Here is a 19,563-nt window from a genome sequence, read left to right as displayed (position 1 = left end):
ATTTCCTGCAGGGTTAGTCAATTTAGTTCAAATCAATATATTTTACTCAAGTTAAATCTAGTATAATACTTCAAATCCTGCTGAAAATACCAGCTTTGACCAGGCTCAGTCTGGTTTAGCTGACGGACGACCACCATGGTTTTTCACATGAGACACTGATTGACAAGAGGTTGTATTATTTAACCTACTGTAGATGAGAAGTGATGCTGGAAACATCAGCACACCAGCATTCACAACACAACATAAGCTGGACTTTCCAGCTGGGAAGTAAGACCTGAGAGTGTTTGGCACCTGTGTTTGGACTGAGGACACCGCTTGTAGCTCAAGGCTGAACAGTCCCTTATGATTCTCCATCCACTTAACAGGAGGTACCTGAGCTGGCAGTTTCTGAAGGCACATAAAAGACGCACATTTACAGAATATACACTTTATTCAAACAAATGAACACACAAAGCAGCAGAAGAATCATTGAATCTGTGTCCAAATTAGACATAAATGCAAGGTTCCAAAATTATATGATTGGTATCCAAAAAAGGCAGATGTGTAATGGTTGACTGTACCTCTGGGGAATGCAGGGAATAGTTCACAGGAAGTTTGTCCAGAATGATTGGCAGACACTGCTGCCCAGTCTGCAGCCTGTCATTGTTCAGCATGGGTAACCACTGCAGGAACGGAAGTGAAGTCATGACTTTACGGTCACTTTTGAGCATTTTATGGCACCCTTGCTATATAAAAGTATTAATTTCTTAAAAAACAAAAAGAAAAACTGATTCCTAACTTTTTAAACAGCTCTGTATACACACACACACACACACACACACACAATCGGTTTAGTCACTCACTGAATATCCAATGAGACTCTCCACACTTCCAGTCTGGTTCTGTTTCTGCTGGCAGCTGATATGGTAAAAGGTGAGCAGTAAGTGGTGTTTCTCTGTTAAACGGGCTGGCAGGCGAATCTTTATCTCGTCATAGAAATCAGGAGACCTGTGTAGGAAATGGAAACAGCTCTCTCAAACCACCCTTACATTTGCTTAATATATAAAACCATCGTAAGAGACCATGATTACCTGCTGTGGTATGTGACTGAAGTGTAGACCTCTTGAAGAAACTCAGGGCCGCTTGATTTTCCAAAGATTACCTTTTTTTTTTAAACAGTGCAGAGGAGAAGGTGACAAATACATCAAATATACATTTTTGAATCTGCTCCATACATTTTTAAATCTCTTTAGTATTGTTATACAAACAAATAATTTGGGATTTAATGGTCTGTCATTTATAGTGTAAGTTTTATATATTTCGTATGTCATTTATTCACAATGAACTTGGAATCATACAATAAAGTGATAATAATAATTATTATTATTAATTTCACATTATTTTATTATATCATATATCATATTATCTTTAAAGCTTTGTAAACATTGCACAGGAGTAGAATAACAATAACTGAACGAAACATTTATGTTTACAAAAGTTTAAAATATTTTTTTCTTTTCGGACCACTTTAGTCCACTAGCTAACCTGATTTCTATTATATTCCTATTATATCATTATGTTATAAAACAATATTTATTATTATTTCTATTATTTCAACTTCAAAATTAATGTTTTTCGTTTTTGATGATGTTGTTGTGAATATTAGAGTATAAATGCAATGGTATACATTATAAACAAATAAATATGAACATTGTTTTGCACTCACAGGCATGGCGCAGCTAGGGTCCTCACCGCTCATGAACTGGATTTTAACCGTAATGTTTCTGGCTGAAGTCAAACGGTTAGTAAGATTCAACCTCAGAGGATACACATACAGCAGGTTCCTGTAACATGATTAACATAAATGAATGAGACTCTAAAGCTATTTGCAGACAAAATAAGCATTCAATTTGAAATCCACAATTGGGTGTAAAACATTAACTGACCACTAGATGGAGCAGAAGTCTTCCAGTTCAACACTGATAACAAGGAAGAAGCTAGTTGCCTTTCATACATATGTTTTTCCTGGCTTATTTCCATTTAGTGATTTTTTTAAATGCAAGTTTATCCTACGATTAATAAAAAAAATTAAGCGATTCTACTTTTTCCATAATCTATAAACACCATCCCATCCCTCTTATCACAGGGTGTTTTCTAGGTGAGGCAAGTTTCTTATTTTAGGCTTGATTTTGTAAGACCTGATTGCTTGATTTTCTCATGAGACCTGGCAACATTGTTTTGCACACAGTTTTTCAAACTATTTGTGTTCATAGTAAATGAGTGACTAATATGACCCACAGTTCTGCCCTCCAAATTCTGACAAACCTTATTACTCAGAACTACGATTTTTTCCAAGGTTACTGATTAACCACTGCATCTCATTTCTGCTAGAACTCAGCCTGACAATTCATCTGTGAGTGTATTTGTGTGAGAGAGAGAGAGAGAGAGAGAGGCATTACCGGTATATATTGTGAGGCACATAGACTTCACTAGAAGGAAACTCCAACACTTCTTTAACCGCGCGGGGATTTTTCTCAGACACAGGCTTCACTGGAATCAGTTCGGGGGACAGACACACAGGAACCGTCTCTGGTACTGGAGACACTTCCAGTTTCAGATAACCTTTCAAAAAACACAAACACATAATGGTGCAAGATGACTTACACGACAAAGTTTAGTACTTATAAATAAGATTTTTATTCACCAGTCCACCACTGTTAACTCTTACACATGAAAGTCTTTCTGTGGAATACTGGACTGTAAAAAGGCACAGAACATCTCCTCACCAGGTATGATCTTAACACGTCGCTGACCGGATGACCTCTTGATGTCCGCCAGGAACTTGAACAGGTCCTCGTCACTCAGACGCTCTCCTTCCTGCCGGCACACACAATAAATGCTCAGCTCAACACAAAGCATTTCAAAAATGACATTTTTTCAAATCAAATCAGAAAGATTATATGAAGAACAGAAGATAAATTCCTGTTGTAAGAATGCAGAGTGATATTAGCTAGAAGATACAAGTTGAAGAATGCAGTCACCATCCGGAGAATGTGAAGAACGGAATAATGCACTCAAGGTGATAAACTAAAATTCTAATAATTTTAGCAACTTATTTTTCACAATGCTAATTCACTGAGGTTGGATTTTGTTTTTTTTAGCACAGTAAAGCATTGTTCTGAAATACTTTTTAAGTTGCAATAATATTTCACAATATTATTATTTTTACCCAAAACCTTTGAATGGTAGTGCACTTAAACAAAAGAGTTCCCCAAGTCCCATCTACATTTTCTTCTTGAATATTCTATTGGCTATAATTTCTGCAGTAAACACCTGCTTAATGAACGTGCACATGGGGACCGCTGGTTTAAAGCCAGACAGGATATAGTTGTCCTCCATCATACTGAATCTGTCAGAGTTCCGTCTGGGCAATCCCTTCTTTTCCATAGGACCCTTGCCTGTGCCACAATCAAAATTGTACACAATTATGGATTACATTTTTTTTTATTTGCTGAGCGATGCATTATATTAACAGAGCAGTGGTGTTCATCTATTCAGTATCTCACCATTGATACTGTCCGTGTCACTTGTGTCTCGTTCCAGTGTGGAGTTGATGGCACTCATGATGTTGACTGTGGCGAAGGCGAATGGCATCCTGTAGCGGCCCAGCCTTTGACAAAACCCCTCCGCTTGATTCCTCAGCTTCTCCAGCTTCTCTTTGTTCTGATGGACACCGAAAAAAAGAGGGAGGTTCATAAAAGGAAAGTTGTTTTATTAGTTACAATATTTCCCATAACCAACTCATATGTGCTTGTTTGAATTCAAAACAATGCTTCTACTCTTCTGGGAAAGCTTTCCTCTAGACATAGATGCAGGGTTTTGAAGGGGCAATTGCCCACCAGACTCAGTGAAAGATTTCCTTATGGACTGTACTTGGTTTATAGGTGTATTGTCACAACCCCTGCCAAAATCTCGTAAGTCGGTACACTTTTGGCCATGTTTTGTACATAAACAATGAAAGAGAAGTGCTCCACGGTTACCTTAGCAGCATCACTCTCCTTCAGTACCATGTATGGTTCAGCACAATCCCCGATCTCTCCCTGCTGAAGAACCTTCTCGATCTACACATGTACAACACAGACACACTGTTGTTACACAACATTGATTTGACATTAAGCAAGCATGCATTCAATTGTGATCAAAAGTGACAGTAAAGACATAAAAGAACAAAAAAGGGTTTTAAATCGCAAATAAATGGGAACTTTTTATTTATCAAATAAATCTGAAAAAGTATCACTGTTTCCTCACACATACAGTATTAAGCATCTTAATACTGATAATAATAATAATAAGGAAATCTGCATATTAGAATGATTTCTGAAGGATCATGTGACAATGAAGACTGGAGTAATGATGCTGAAAATTCTGCAATCACAGGATTAAATTAGGAAAAAATAAAGTATTAAAATAGACAAATGTTGCACATAAACAAAACTTATGAAACTGACTCAAACACTGAAAATAAAGAAAATGTTCTTTTTATTAATTGACAATGTCTCAAAATTGCCAAGTCTCTATAGATGAATCCTCCTGACCTACACATCGGTTTTTCTCTTTATAAAAAATATATTCAAAACCAACAAAACAAGATGAAAAAGTCATATCAAAATACTAAAGTTACACATTTTAATCACTTTTTGGCATACGGTGGTCATTACTCAACACTACCTTAATGACCAGATAGATATCTGGAGAGGGGTAGGAGATGGAGAAAATCGCAGATCTGGCCAAAGTGGAGGCGTCCGTGTGGGGAGTGTGGACCCGCAGGAAACCCTTCATCTGATCCGAGTTCATGTCAAAGTGGAAGTTCTCTGAAATCTGAAAGAAAAATACCACAATTAGCATGGATAGCATGAAACAACCAGCCTGCTAAGGGTTTTGCCATATCACAAAAAATGAAACAAGGGAAATTGCATTGTGCATGAAAAACAAAAATACTTCCTCAAATTTCAGGCAGAGTCAACCAATCAGAATGGAAAAACAGCTCACAAAAAGCAACATTAGCATAGTTTCCCACTAAATGAACTTACTCTGGCATTTTTGAAATCCTAAATTATGTTTTTGTTCCTAAATTGGTGAAATGGGTAATTCCTCCCATTCAAAACACACTCTTTACCAAGCCATGAAAAAAATAAACAAAAATACATGCTACATAAAGTCCCTATTTAGCATGATGTCTTCTCCATTAACCTTCTTCAGTAAAAGCTAAAGAGGATTAATGTAATACTTCAGGATCTTCCTCCCAAATACATATCTGCTGTCAGTCCATTTAATATGGAAATATGCACAGCTAGCATTATAACTGGCTGATTTCTTAAAATCCATGGCTGTCAGTCTAAGTTCTTAAATTTGTGGTAAAGACAAGCTGTGTGTATTTGAGTGGTTCATGTTCACTGGTTTTATAGAAGTTTGTCTTAAATGAATTTTGTGAGCAATTGCTACTTCTTTAGAATTAAATTACTGTTTTAGATGTCTACACACAAATTAATGCTGATGTAGCCTCTGACAAAATGTTTATTGCTGTGGATTAAGAAAATGTCTCATATTAGTCTCTCCAGCTCTGTTCAGACCGAAGTGCAGGAATGTGGGAGGACTAACAGGAAAAACACTGACAGGAAAGTTTAAAAAATGGTATTAGGCAAAATGGTCAAAATACAAAAAAACTATACCACATATTTGGGATATTTTTCATTTCTTATGATAAGCATCAGAAACTGACCTTCTTCTTCTCTTTCAGGTCATAGAGGGCCATGGTTGCAAAGAGGGGCTCAATTTCAATGTCAAATCTGTAGAAGGAATAAAAATTCTTAAAACCAAATATAACCACTAAAACCAAATAAGCTTTTCATGCATGTGCTATGAAGACCATTTCAACTTCAAAGTTTAAAATGGAACAGGTCATTTAAAATAAGGAATAAAATCACATATCAGACCAACTATTTAGAGAAAATAACCAATAACAGTGGATGGTAAAGAAGTCTTACTTGATGGTCTGGCATCGCACTAGTATCCTCTGCCCAAAGTGCTCTTTGGGACAGTCAGGAATGGGCCGAATTGCTACAGCATCCTCCTGTACAGTCAAAGGCAGATTGAAGATGATATTTAACTTCTAACAAAATCCCTGTGTTCACAAAAACGAATCACTCAAGAATATTCTGTAAAGAACATTGTTTAACTTTTAAGCATGTATTTAAAGAAAGTAAGGCATGGCTGCACCTCATCAGTGGGTGGGTAAAGGCCGAAGAGCTCGCCGTAGCGGTTGCTATTTCTGGCCTCCAGGTTGAAACGATCCAGCTCCTCCGGACTGCTGAAGCGCAAGAGGTTCTCCACACGCCAGTCCGGCTGCAGGGCCCGTAAGTTGAAGTCTGAGCTTGTGAGGGTAGTCCTAGCTGTATCATCACATAGTTCTGCCAGGGACGGTGACTTTTCCTGAGGGATAGGAGAGAACATATTACATTACATATTGCATACATGGGTAATTTAGATATAAAACTGGAGCCTTAGGACCTCAGGAGCCAAAAAGAGAGTGATACGGGGTCCAACCAAAAGTTAATAAATCATTTAGTAATTCATTATTAAAAATAAAATAAAATTATAAAATATGGAATTAAAAAAAAAAAAAAAACACACATATATATATATATATATATTAGGGGTGTAACGGTTCACAAAATTCACGGTTCGGTTCGATACAATACACTGGTGTCACGGTTCGGTTCGGTACGTTTTAGATACAGCAAAAAGAAAAAATTAGCAGATAAATTTCCTTGATTTTTATAAAAATGTTTTATTTATTAAAACTAACAAAGTATGTTTTTTTTTTTTTACATTGAACAATGATGGAGCTATTCTTTACCCATCTTCTATGGCGTTTTCTTAGCAGCATACTGTATAAAACAAAAACAGCTCCTTATAAAAAAAAATGAAAATGTTATATTAGTTATGAACAAATACAAAGATGTAACTTTTTATATGGAACTCTATAACTCTTTATATTGAGTGTGTTTTTACTCAATTGGTTCTCTATAGGGCTTATGTATTTTGGAACAAAGCAGGAATTACGGTCTGTCTGAAATGAGCTCGTGAAGGAATATTGTAACGGGGCTCAATTACATTAAGCATGTTCTTAAAAACTACGTTTTCCACTACAGCACAGTTACTCATTGCGCGGCTCGCGAGCCGCATGCGGCTCGTCAAGCTATAACCGGCGGCTCGCATAGTAGCTTACAGTATCACACTGCCACTTTCCTTCAGAGCATGTGAGGCGGGAGCGAGCGGGGAGCGCGAGCGGGCGGATCTTGGACAGAGCACAGAGCGGCAATTTCAAAAGGACGGTGGACGGAGCGTCGCATTTCCCGCTCCAATTTCGCTCTGCTCACACCACGAGTCTGAAGCATGCTCATTCAAGCCTGACCCTGAATCCATTAGTCTTGCACAGTCATCAACAGTAGACTATTTTCAAGCAAAACTCGGCTCAATAATGGAGTTCAAAAAGTAAAATGAGAATTCATACAGGTGTAGCCTATCAATATAAGTCACTCCGGAGTAGCCTATATGGCGCATCAGTCAAAAAATGCGCCATGAAGAAGAAAAAACATATAGGCCTAGCCTCGCACTGGACTATAAGTCGCATTTATTTAGAAATGTATAAAAATAAATAAATAAAAATAAATATTATGGACGGGACAGTTCTCCGTTACAGACGTGAGCGCTCTGACAGCTGCACTAAGACTGCTTTAAAACTTTCACTGAGACTGAGCCTGTCTTTAAATTTGATTTCATTTGTATTAATTGTACCTTAATTTTAATCAAGGTTTCATCAACCAATTGTCTGGATTTAATAAGAAGTAAATAGAAAATAGATAACCACGATACGAAGGAGCCGGTGTGAACCTGGAGTTTGTCTCATGAATGAACCGAAACTCAGCGTATAGCCTACTTGCCTCACAGACCCGACAAATAGGCTATATATAAGCAGAGGTGGGTAGTAACGAGTTACATTTACTTCGTTACATTTACTTGAGTAATTTTTTGGGGTAACGAATACTTTTCGGAGTATATTTAAAGATGGGTACTTTATACTCTTACTTGAGTAAATTTTTGGGGAAAAATCTGTACTTTTACTTCGTTACTGTGGGCGACGCTCCTCTCGTTACTTTATCTTAATGCAATAAATGTTATAATGCTTCAGTTTATTCCAAACGCGCCGTCTACTTTTCTCTGGGCAATGAGCGATGCCCATTCGTGAATGATTCATTCTTTTGAGTCAATTCTGTTCAAAGGCTTGATCAAACCAATTGGCAAACGAGTGAATTGGTTCATGAATCAGTTTGAATGAGTCGTTCAGTTCCCTGCCGCACGCGCTGAGCGTCTGAAGTGGTTCACTCGGAGTTGTAACGTTTAAGAACAGAAAGAGCGTTGAAAACGTGGCTGGAACTGCACTGAATTGAAATCTGCAAAGGTTATTATTTGCTAGCGATGGAGATCCTTATTAGATGAACACCGCGTGTTCTGTCTACTGTTTAACAGGTAATAACTTGGGCTACATGCGATTACAGTACACGATACCACTGTGACATTAGTTTGTTGTACGTGTGTGGCTTATAACAGAGGGGAGTCAAGTTGAATGCAGCTTCCAAAAGACAAAAAATAGCCGATTAAGATTTTATTAATTTTAATACAATCTCACCGGTGCGAGTACATTCAGCAAGTCATATCATCGGCTGCTAAATTCAGATCTGTGATCGCTTGCTGGCGCTGAGCCAGAGATAGATGCGTTTATACAGCGCTGCCCATTATAACAAATCACACATGATTCTTTTGAGCTTATTAAAGCATTGGCCAATCAGAGGTGTTCCGATGAGTCATCGCTAAAATGCCGGTGCTTCCTTCACTCGCTCCTGACTGAATACCTCTTTCTGGCGAATTCTCTCGTCAGAAACAACAAACTGCAGATGTGTGTACGAATCTTTAATTAAGATATTGATTTCACAGTGTTAACAGTTTCAGTGATTTTAATGGGAGTTTCTGAGAGTGATTGAAATCTAGACTGTCAGTGAAAATTATCTTTAATAATGTAAATGTTATTTGCTCTCTTTCTGAACAAAGAAAGATTAGTAGCAATATTTATATCACATTAACTTTCAATGTTAAATTCACATTTAATATAAAGTCAGTCGTATTAAAAATATGTTATGGCATGACACCTATATCTGTTACTTAAGTAAACAGACAGGGTTTTATAATAAATTACATAAATTGGAGTAAAGGCTGATGAAATATATACATTTATACACGCACACATACATTACATACATTTTATCTATATATCTAAATAAAAATAGGCTCAGTATATATGACCCAAAGTAACTAGTAACTAACTACTTGAGTAGATTTTTTATCCGATACTCTTTTACTCTTACTCAAGTAACTATTCAAGACTAGTACTTTTACTTTTGCTTGAGTAAATATTTCTAGAAGTACTTTTACTTTTACTTGAGTACAGTTTTTGGGTACTCTACCCACCTCTGTATATAAGGATTGAAATGTCTACTTTTAAACAAAACAATTCAAAACGAAAGACTGCTCTCCCTCCCGTATGAAATGTGCATTTCTCTCAGGCGCGTTCACTACTGCAAAGATCACGAGTCAGCATCTTTCTAGCCGACAGACATAAAAAAAAATTAAATGTCTTCTGCTATTTACATATTCATAATCATTAATTTTGCCGGTTCGTTGTGGCAGCTTTTAGGTGCCCTTAAATGTTACATGAATGCATCAGCACTGAAAACATAGAGATTTTTTTTTCTTTTGGGGGCATTTTGTTTGACATGCATGCCAGCTTTCGCTCATCCCACTATTAAAGTAAATCTGTTCTTAAACGAAAATGTATTGGCCGTGTTATTTCTTTTTTGTGGGATGTCCAATTTATATGTAGAAATGCACATTTGCAAAGGTGACTTAGTATGTTGTCCTAAAAGTGGCTCGCCTTTTGATTTTGCTCTGCCAATGTGGCTCTTGTGAAAAAAAATAGTGAGGATCACTGCACTACGGAGTAAGGCGCTCTCTCACTCAGTAATACACGCTGAAGGCTCGTTGCAAAATGGCCAATGCGTTTAACAGACCAGAAATAGAAGATCCTCCAATAACCAACAGGTCTGGTGTTTGGGTGCACTTTGGATTCCCTGTAAGCTATAATGGTGATGATAGAATGAATGGTAAATAGTAAGGTCTTTTAGGTATGTTTCTCCTTTTTTCTGTCTTTTCCCAGATACTGACACACTAATGTGATGTCGGCGTAAATGAGTTGACATGTTTCAAGTATTCCCGCTGGTGTTTTTTTTTTTTGTACCCTAGATGCGACATATCGTTGTTGTTTTTTATCCACCACTCTCTTGCCATCACCATTATAGCTTACAGGGAATCCAAAGTGCACCCAAACACCAGACCTGTTGGTTATTGGAGGATCTTCTATTTCTGGTCTGTTAAACGCATTGGCCATTTTGCAACGAGCCTTCAGCGTGTATTACTGAGTGAGCGAGCGCCTGACTGAGTAGCCTAACATAAACATATAAGTTGGTGTTTTTTTCTTCTTCGGGGGTGTCAGGGGCGTTGCCTGTTACGTCGTTTGGGTTATTGGGCTACCTTGTTGAACGCATATCATTATATTTCACAATTTTTTTTATTTTCCAAATATAATTAATTAGTCCAACGAACCGTTCGGTCCATAATGCGTACCGTGTACCGAACCGAAAGCCTCGTACCAAACGGTTCAATAGGAATACGCGTATCGTTACACCCCTAATATATATATATATATATATATATAATATATATATATATATATATATCATGTATAAAACCTATCATTAAAAAAACAAAATAAAACAAACTTAAATTTATAATTAACAATGAAAATTCACATTTAGCACTTTTTAAAATGTTTATAATTATGTGTGTGTATATATATATATATATATATATATATATATACACACACACACAATTTTTTTTACATTTATACTGACTAATAAAAAAAAGGACTGTTCACATTCATCACATTAAAAAGTTTTATGTAGAAAAGAAAAAAGCATAAAAAAAGCATCAGATTTGGCATCACCTTTTAATATTTACTCTTTTTCTCATACGGTATTTGTATATATAAAGTTAAAGGGTCATTTATGAAAAATATACATTGCATGTGAAGTTAAAAACTAAGCAATGCTTATACGTATCTATACGCATTAAAAAGTTTGAAAAACCATTGTCTAACAAAATAAACATGCTTTGCAAAAGATGGTTTCCTTATTTGCCTATTAAGAGCATATTTTCTCACATATACAAGTGACTGTTTAGGTTAAATTCATTCATTCACTTTCATTAGTTGACTCTACAGTTCTTTGTCAAAAGTAAACTGAAAAACAAAAGCAGCACATAGAATTAACTATTTTCCAAGTTGTGTTTTGTGAATACTGACAGAACTGGCAAATCCTCTTTAACTTCATTCTCTGCTCTGATTCACATGCAGTTATGTGGCAGAGGAGCAAGTTAAGTTGAGGAAGCATATACAGTTCAAAAGGCTTAAGCTTGGAAAATAGTTCATTTCATATGCTTTTTATTTTTTTTTTATTTTTTTTTTCATTTTACTATGTCTTTTGTGAATACCAACTGAACTGGCAATGCCTCCTTAAACGTGCAGTATGGAATTTTTGGCCACCAGGGGTCACTCAATCAAAATAATAACATGAGACGTACTTTGATGACGTCGGGAAAGAGCGTAGGCTCATGGGAGTTGTTGTTCATTGGAACACGCGCTCTGTCGCTCCCCACATTCCTCACTCATTTTAACTGAGGCCGGCGACACACTGGATGTGTGGCGCAAGCGTCTCAGCTGCGTGGCGTGTCAGTTTTTAATTCGGCTCCCATGTTAATAGGTTAGAGCTTGCAGACTGCCTGCGTGAGACGCGTGTCTCAGGCGCGGCTCGAGCCGCGCGGAAAACGTGTGCATGCTAGAAATAGAACCGACGCCTATTTTTCACGCGACACGCACGCGTGTTGGAAGCGTTTCCAGGCAAAATATAATAGGAAAATATATTTATATGTAATTTTGTACACAAATACATATTAATTCATGACATTTTGATGTTTGAAAGTCTATAGGTTGACATAAATTCAGATACAAATGTAATTTAAAAAATAAATAAATATTATCGATTTTCAAATATTGCACCTGTCAAACATAGTCTATTTTGCCGTCAATACTGTTGACGGTGTCCTTTATCAGTAGGCTTTATATTTATGTTCAACATGAAGTACAGATATTGTTGTCATGAAGACAAGAGCCTGTTCTGTCAGCGGTCTCCCTCTATGTATCCTACAGCAGCAGCAGAGCGCCAGGCTTCTGGCACGCAGCAGAGACGCCGGTCTTAGTATTTTGACAATCACGTATTTTCGAACGGAGAGATATATGAATTATCAGACCCCTATCAAATCAATATTCCATCTAGCTAGTAGTAATATATGTTAAAAAAAAACACGGTTGCCTTTCGTTAATAATTATAATTAGGCTACGTTTATACTATGATATCGAACAAGATAGTGAACTGCATTTGAAGCTACTTTATCCAGCTAGATATAGAACACATGTAGATTTACATTATACTCTACATGAGAGCTAGTCCGTCTGCGTTTTACACAAGACATCATCGTTTCAAAAAATATACGGTTAGATATAGTTAGCTGAATGGATGCATACCTGTTTATTAGAATGCAAGCATCTCTCTGTAGTTTCAGCTTGTCACGAAGCTCTCTCTATCTTGGAAATGCAACTCCAATATTTACCCGTGTCTCGTTTCTTCTTCGTCCCAAAACCTTCTCAGGTCATTTATTTCACCCGTACGTTTGCGCTTCACAGAACGTGCAGGCAAAGCATAATCATGATCCATAACTAAGTTATTGATTGAGGTATAAATACGAATATAAACAATATAAATATAAAATATAATAGTCTCGATCAAGGCTAGCTACTACTTTTTCTTCTTCGTCTCGTCTTTGCTTCTGTTCACCTTTGTATTTGGCGGTTCCGCAGGAAGTTAGATAAACTAGAGGGGTCAAAGTTTATATGACACCATAGACGGGCGACAAAACGGAAATAAAGAAACGTGCCGTGTCTTCTAATTAAACTATAATTTTCTCCGGATTTGAAAGTTCGTGGAAACTGTCGGGATAATGTAAGTACACAACAAAAAAAAATATATAACATAGATATAGTGATATCTGCTATTTTTAAAGCAGAAAAATTACACATTGCGCCTTTAACTTCAATCTCTCCTCTGCCACATAACTACTCTGTATAGTTCTGAGACTAATGCCTTTTTCCAGGAAGACCATAAGCCTTTGCGATAGATGAATTCTCAATGAGATTTCTGTAAATCGCCAAATATAAGAACCATATGCACCGGCTCTGATAGTGGGCATCATGCAGGATTCCCATGATGCATTGCGTCTAGCCTGTAGGATAGACCTTCCCATATCATTTGTATTCTTAATCTACTTGTTTAAAGACACACATAACAGAACAGAGCTGGCTAGCGGGACCTTCAGTACTCCTCTGAATTACTAATAACCCAGCAGTGAATGCAGGGGCCCTTTAAAGGATCCAAAACTAAGAGAAGATCTTGCAGACTCTCAATCTAAACTCATGAAAAATGCATGAAAGAAATCTTTGTGGTTTGGATGATTAAATCTTGGCAAAGCTGCATTGGGACGGAAGTAGTCAGGACAGAATGAATATTCATGCCTCATTATGTACCTGGACCCTGATAAACAGGGGGATGGAGCCAAGATGGTAGTCATGGGGACAAAAAACACCTAGGAGAAAGATTATGCTTATATTCCTCCTTGTTTTCTTCTGTTTACTGATAGGAAATTAATTTGATTTGTATGTTTTATCGCAGGGAATGAGCACATAATGGGATGTGTGGTGACACACTTCAAAAGCTTTAATATAATAATAATTACAAATAAAAAAAAAAGAGGAATATAAGTGTCAGTGGGGTTCTTTGAGAAACACCCATAATGTGAACAAAAATCCTAATTAGCTGGGGCCTGTACCATGAAGATAGATTATCTGGCTAGCCAGGTAAGTTTCAGGTTAGTTTGCACCAATCCTGGGTTTTATGTACCACGTAAGTGGCTTGGCTTTTAGCGGCATTCATTGCCACAGTAACTTACACTCCACGGCTAACCTGCTCCTGGGCAGGTTATGTTCTGGGTTAGAGATCTCAAACTGAAGTTGGACCAATCAAACCAAAGTGATACATGTCTGACACAAAAAAAGTCACTCCCCCAGTTTATCTTGCTCCAAATCAAAGGTCATTAATCCTAAAAAAAAAAAAAAAAAATAGAAGAAGTCTGGCTCTAATGATAATTAAGTCATTTTATGATTTATATAATTATTCTGATTCATATTATTATTATTATTATTATTATCTTTTACACACAAGCAATTTTAGTTTAACCGTTGTTATAAATCATTTATTTTAAATAAATATTAATGTATACAGATCATGTAATATAAATAAGCTGTAGTATCAAAAGATACTCTTTAAAAAATAAAAAATATCTGACCTTATATGTTCGAGTCTCTATCGCTATATATTTTCAAATGTATAAACTAACTTAAGTTTCACTTGTCACTGCACTGATAGAGCAAGATTATTTATTTTATTTGTCCTCCTTCATTTTTCATATGATGTTTAAATTTGTCATATTCTTTAATCTCTTAACCTTTAGCAAAACCTTTAACCTTTACTTTTGAACCTCGCCGGGTCTCTCGTGAGAAATAAATCAAACTTGCTTTGTGTTGCAAGGCTCGTGATTGGCTGTTTGCCAGTGATGTCACACATTCATGTGCACGCGCTCCACAAACTCGGGATCAAAGCCTGACTGTCAACTCAAAACTAATCCTGTAACTCTGAATTTGTTCAGCTACCATCATGGTACAGGCCCCTGCTTTGTTGTTGTAAAACGACATCTATATAGAAGAGGAAAGGTTTTCTAAACTGTGTTTACTACTTACTTGCTCTTGTTTGTCAGGCTGAACGTCAGACTCAAACGTCTGTCTCTGTAATAATCTGATAGCATCTGTCCTCTCAGAGTATGCAATCCACCCATAACCCTGAGTTCTGTAAATGAGAAGCAGTATTATAGCATCTCTTTGTCTGATGCTATTTCTTTGAGTTACGACTTCTGAATATTTAAACGGAACATTTCAAATTCAGCCCTTGAGGAGGGTTGAGGAGGACAAGAAATGAAGTCTGGGAATTTACCTTCTGCTAACCACCAGCCAGGGCTGCGTGTAGCTCTGAACACAATCCCTCACATGGGGATCCAGCTCCACTCTGGAGACACACAAACACACACACATTATAACAACACTCAAAGCTTTACAGACTTTCTTACTGACATTGTATTTTGCTTCTAAATGGTTGCAAATTAATTTGCATCTCAGTTGTGAGTGTTTCTGCACTTCTCACTTGAAAATGAAAATGAATAATTTATGCAAACAAACTTGGGAACAACTTACTTCCGTTGAATGAACATAAGTATATAGGTTAAAGAAACTAAATAAAAGATATTGAGTCCAAATACAGATATTCGTCTAGTAAACCTTCTCAACCCCAACAGGGAGCATCCAGTACCTACCCATCCTCAGGGACAGAGGGGTGGATGGTCCTGCACTCCCTCTCCACCAGCTCCACCCCCAGGTCATCATCAGGAAACTCCCCCAGCTCCTGCATGAGCTCGGCATCTCCACTGCGCAGCTGTGACATCAGGAACTCATCCAGGTCCACCGGCTCGACTGCTTCATACACCTGAGGCTATGAAGAAAACCCGGAAATACAAGAAAATCTAAATTACAATCAGAAAATGAGCTCTTTGGCGCAATGGATATATCAGGTATTATGAAAAAACCCTCGATTACACTCTTAAAAATAAAGGTTTGGCAGCGATGCTATAGAACAGGGATCCTCAAATCTGGACATCGAAATCCACTTTCCTGCAGAGTTTAGCTTTAACCCTAATCAAACACACCTGAGCATGCTAATCAATGCCAATCAATGTCTTCAGGATCATTAGAAAATCACAGGCAGGTGACTTTGATCAGGAGTGGGAGCCAAACTTTACAGCACATTGGACCTCCAGGGCAAGATTTGAGAAAGGGGGCTATAGAAGGACAACAGTTTTGGGTTCCCCAAAGAACCTTTCAGTGCACAGTTCTTAAAATAACCTTTTTTCTTAGTGTGAAGAACATTTTTTTATCTAAAGAATCTTTTTCTACTAAAAATAACTTTTTTTTGTGGAATGGTTCCATGGATGTGCCATAATAAAGGAGCTTTTTTTCAGACATAATCCATACTTTCATTATAATAAAAAACAATGAGAATGAGAAAGTATGAAACGCATCAAAAATAGCCTCTATAAAAATGCAATATAAAAAAAGAAAAGAAATTGTAAAACTCAGCAAAAAGAGGCCAGAAACGGTCATAAAAGATTAAATCTACCCTGAATGAATCACTACTGTATTTTTTTCTCGACGCTAAAGCATTCAATCCAATTCAATAGTTGTTGTCTATCAAATAAGACATGCATTTAATCTCCCTCTATACCAAAATGAATTTCCTAAAATATACACACACACACACACACACACACACATAGAATGCTCTATGACCTCCATAAAACAATGAAACAAAGAAGGAGGCTGGTAGGAAGCAATAAATCATTTCATAGCTGATGACATGTTCAGACCATAGCAGTAAAAATGCATTGCCTAGAGCTGCATTCCTCTTTTAGTAAAAGTTCTACTGAAGAGTGTTTAGTCATGACTTGAGGCAACAGCTCCAGACCTGCTGAAGATAATCAACATAACTGCTGCAGTGTTTCGGGAGGCTGTGACCTCTTGAGATGTTTCATATAGACGGATTAATCAGAAGACCATTGGACATCAAAATTAAACCGTCAAACTAATGCTAGCCTGTGGACAGAGACCGAAGCATTATAAATAAAGGATTTAAGAAAGTTTAACTTTATGACAACCCTAGCAGCTGGTTATGTAACATCTCTCAAACATAGTGTAGGCTAATCTCTTGCAAAGTGTCATACAACAACATTATCAGTTATCTGAAACATGCCCCATAACACAAGGCCTCACTAGAACAATTCTGATAAGCCACTCTCAAAACGAAATATCTTATTGACACACCTTTAAAAGCATGTAAAGGGGGTAGATGTTGAATCCCATCACAGGAGACATTAATTAACAATCAATTTAGATCATTTCATCAATGAATCTTAAGAAAAACGCTGTACTGTACAAGTTATCTAAAATGCATCTGATCACCATAGAAGCCCATCTTTGCCTCAGACTAAAACATAAACAGTGATTGTGAGAACAGATCAAATAAGCGTTATACTTTTATGAGATACAAGAGATAAAGTTGCTATAAAACATAAAACAATCGCAAAATACAGAGGAGCTTGAAGTACAGTATTAGGTCACAATTGTGAGATCTAAAGTTTCAAAAGGGTAACATTTTTACAATTGTGAGAAATAAATGAAGTTGGAACTGCAAGATATAAAGTTGCAATTGGATGAAATAAATTCACAACTGTGATAAATAAAATTGCAATTGCAAGAAATAAGGTTGCAAAAGTAAAGGTCGCAAATGAGAAAGAAAGTTGTGTTGATAACAGTCAAAACTGCGAGATATGAAGTTGCATTACCATAAAATACATTTGCAATTGCAAGAAATAATAACAGTAGTAGGAAATAAATTTGCAATTGCGAGAAATAAAGTTGCAAAAAGTGAGAAATAAAGTTGCAATAGCATGATATAAATTTGCAATTGTGAGAAACAGTCACAATAGTGGGAAATAAAATCACAATCATGAGAAATAAAGTTACAAAAGTGAGATATAAAGTCACAAGTGTGCAAAATAAAGACCCAATTGTGAAAAAATAAGTCTCAATAGTTAGATATCAATTCTATTAGCTTTTATTTTTTATTTTGTAATTTTTTTTTATTACTCTAAGGTCAAAAAGATTTCTTTATAGCAAATGCTTGCTTACAACTCTGGTGTCTACCTGTAGTACAGGGACCAAAACTAAACATAACAATTGTGAAAAACCTTTGGATTGAAATATAGTAACTGTTCAAACTTTTTTGCCGTGTGGTTTGTGTACATCAGGAAAAACAAAAAACAACTCGGATTGTTTCTTATAATTGCATCATTTAATACACAGGTTTAAAAATGTAATTTTCTCACCCTGAGGCCTAATTGTGCTTTTCGGAACATGAAAGCGACCACAAAACAGTTCTTGGACTACTCAACACCTCCAAGCTTAATATAACTCACCCCAAGCTGTGTGCATTGCGCAAATTTAGCTAAGAGTTTCAATTCTGCATCTACCAATTGAATGCAACCAACATACAGTAGACAGAACAAGTGCATCTGAAAAGGATAAAAGACAATACTCACCTAATGCTTCTTGCGAACAAACTAGGAGGCAACTGACAAGATGGCGTTGCCCGGAAATAAAAACGACTTGTTTCAGCACAACTCTTCCTTAATAGGTTTGAGTCGCATGAAGCTGTCTATCTTTTGAGGTTTCGAAAAGCAGGATGTGACATCACAACCACTTCCCTTACTAGCTATGACGAAATAGCAGGGGCACATATGAACTCCCATATCAAGTCAAAAACGTAAGGATAAGTGAAGTCAATGTTGCGCTCTAAACTTTAAGAAAACCTGAAGGAATTAAATTATCACTGTCAGAAAAGTGAGAGTTACTGTGGACCATTATGTTAAGAGCTTTCAAATCTGCTAGGGGTGAGATAACTAATAAGTAACAATACAAACATGGAAATTTAATAAAAACACTGACAGATAATTGTGCTAAATTGTGCTATTATTGGTTAAAAATATAACTTTTACAATAAGCAAACAATGAACACTAAATGTACAGGTTAATCATGCTGTAAGATACATGTGTATAAATGAGGATGCTATAGTGCGTAAACAACTGAACTTATCAAATATTACAGTATTATACATTAAACATTTTCCTTTCACTGTAGTCTATCTATGTGAACATGGGAAAACTAAAGGAAGATTATGCTTCTATGAAGTCATCAGCTTCTAAAATCCACAGATATTACAGATGAGTGTTTGTGTGTGTGTGTGTGTGTGTGTGTGTGTGTGTGTGTGTTTGTGTGTGTGTGTGTGTGTGTGTGTGTGTGTGTGTAAGCTAGGAGGCACCAGCTGCAGTGGTCTGGGAGCCTGGGCTCTGACCCATTTTCAGCAAAGAGGAAACACACACAAGTTACAGATTAAGCACACGTATATTCATGGCTGACTTCCCATTATTTTCAAATATCTTCACCATAATTTAATATAATATAATATTTATTAGAAAATAATGCTAATATTTATATTAATACAAAATATTTTGTCTGCTCA

General features: G+C 36.6%; 1 protein-coding gene across 4 annotated transcripts in view; it reads right to left on the bottom strand.

The window, feature by feature from the left end:
• Positions 1–19,563, bottom strand: part of LOC132114474 (dedicator of cytokinesis protein 8-like) — a 45,192-nt gene that overhangs the window by 18,714 nt on the left and 6,915 nt on the right. For 3 of the 4 annotated variants that reach the window (XM_059522611.1, XM_059522610.1, XM_059522612.1), the window contains exons 3-19: positions 15,745–15,920; positions 15,369–15,440; positions 15,119–15,224; positions 6,256–6,468; positions 6,024–6,109; positions 5,759–5,825; positions 4,708–4,857; positions 4,020–4,100; positions 3,546–3,702; positions 3,313–3,437; positions 2,766–2,856; positions 2,439–2,601; positions 1,706–1,823; positions 1,071–1,141; positions 843–987; positions 561–662; positions 292–387 (exon numbers count right to left, since the gene is read on the bottom strand). In XM_059522611.1, coding sequence (XP_059378594.1) covers positions 292–387; positions 561–662; positions 843–987; positions 1,071–1,141; positions 1,706–1,823; positions 2,439–2,601; positions 2,766–2,856; positions 3,313–3,437; positions 3,546–3,702; positions 4,020–4,100; positions 4,708–4,857; positions 5,759–5,825; positions 6,024–6,109; positions 6,256–6,468; positions 15,119–15,224; positions 15,369–15,440; positions 15,745–15,920 — 2,019 coding nt within the window. Of the gene's footprint in view, positions 1–291; positions 388–560; positions 663–842; positions 988–1,070; positions 1,142–1,705; positions 1,824–2,438; positions 2,602–2,765; positions 2,857–3,312; positions 3,438–3,545; positions 3,703–4,019; positions 4,101–4,707; positions 4,858–5,758; positions 5,826–6,023; positions 6,110–6,255; positions 6,469–15,118; positions 15,225–15,368; positions 15,441–15,744; positions 15,921–18,582; positions 18,695–19,563 lie in introns of those variants that run through there. The other variant, XM_059522613.1, reaches the window with a different exon arrangement.

Source organism: Carassius carassius, chromosome 34 (assembly GCF_963082965.1).
Source record: "Carassius carassius chromosome 34, fCarCar2.1, whole genome shotgun sequence".
In the NCBI taxonomy this organism is placed as follows: domain Eukaryota; kingdom Metazoa; phylum Chordata; class Actinopteri; order Cypriniformes; family Cyprinidae; genus Carassius; species Carassius carassius.
The sequence above is the reverse complement of the archived record's forward strand: the minus strand, read 5'-3'. Positions and strand labels throughout refer to the sequence as shown.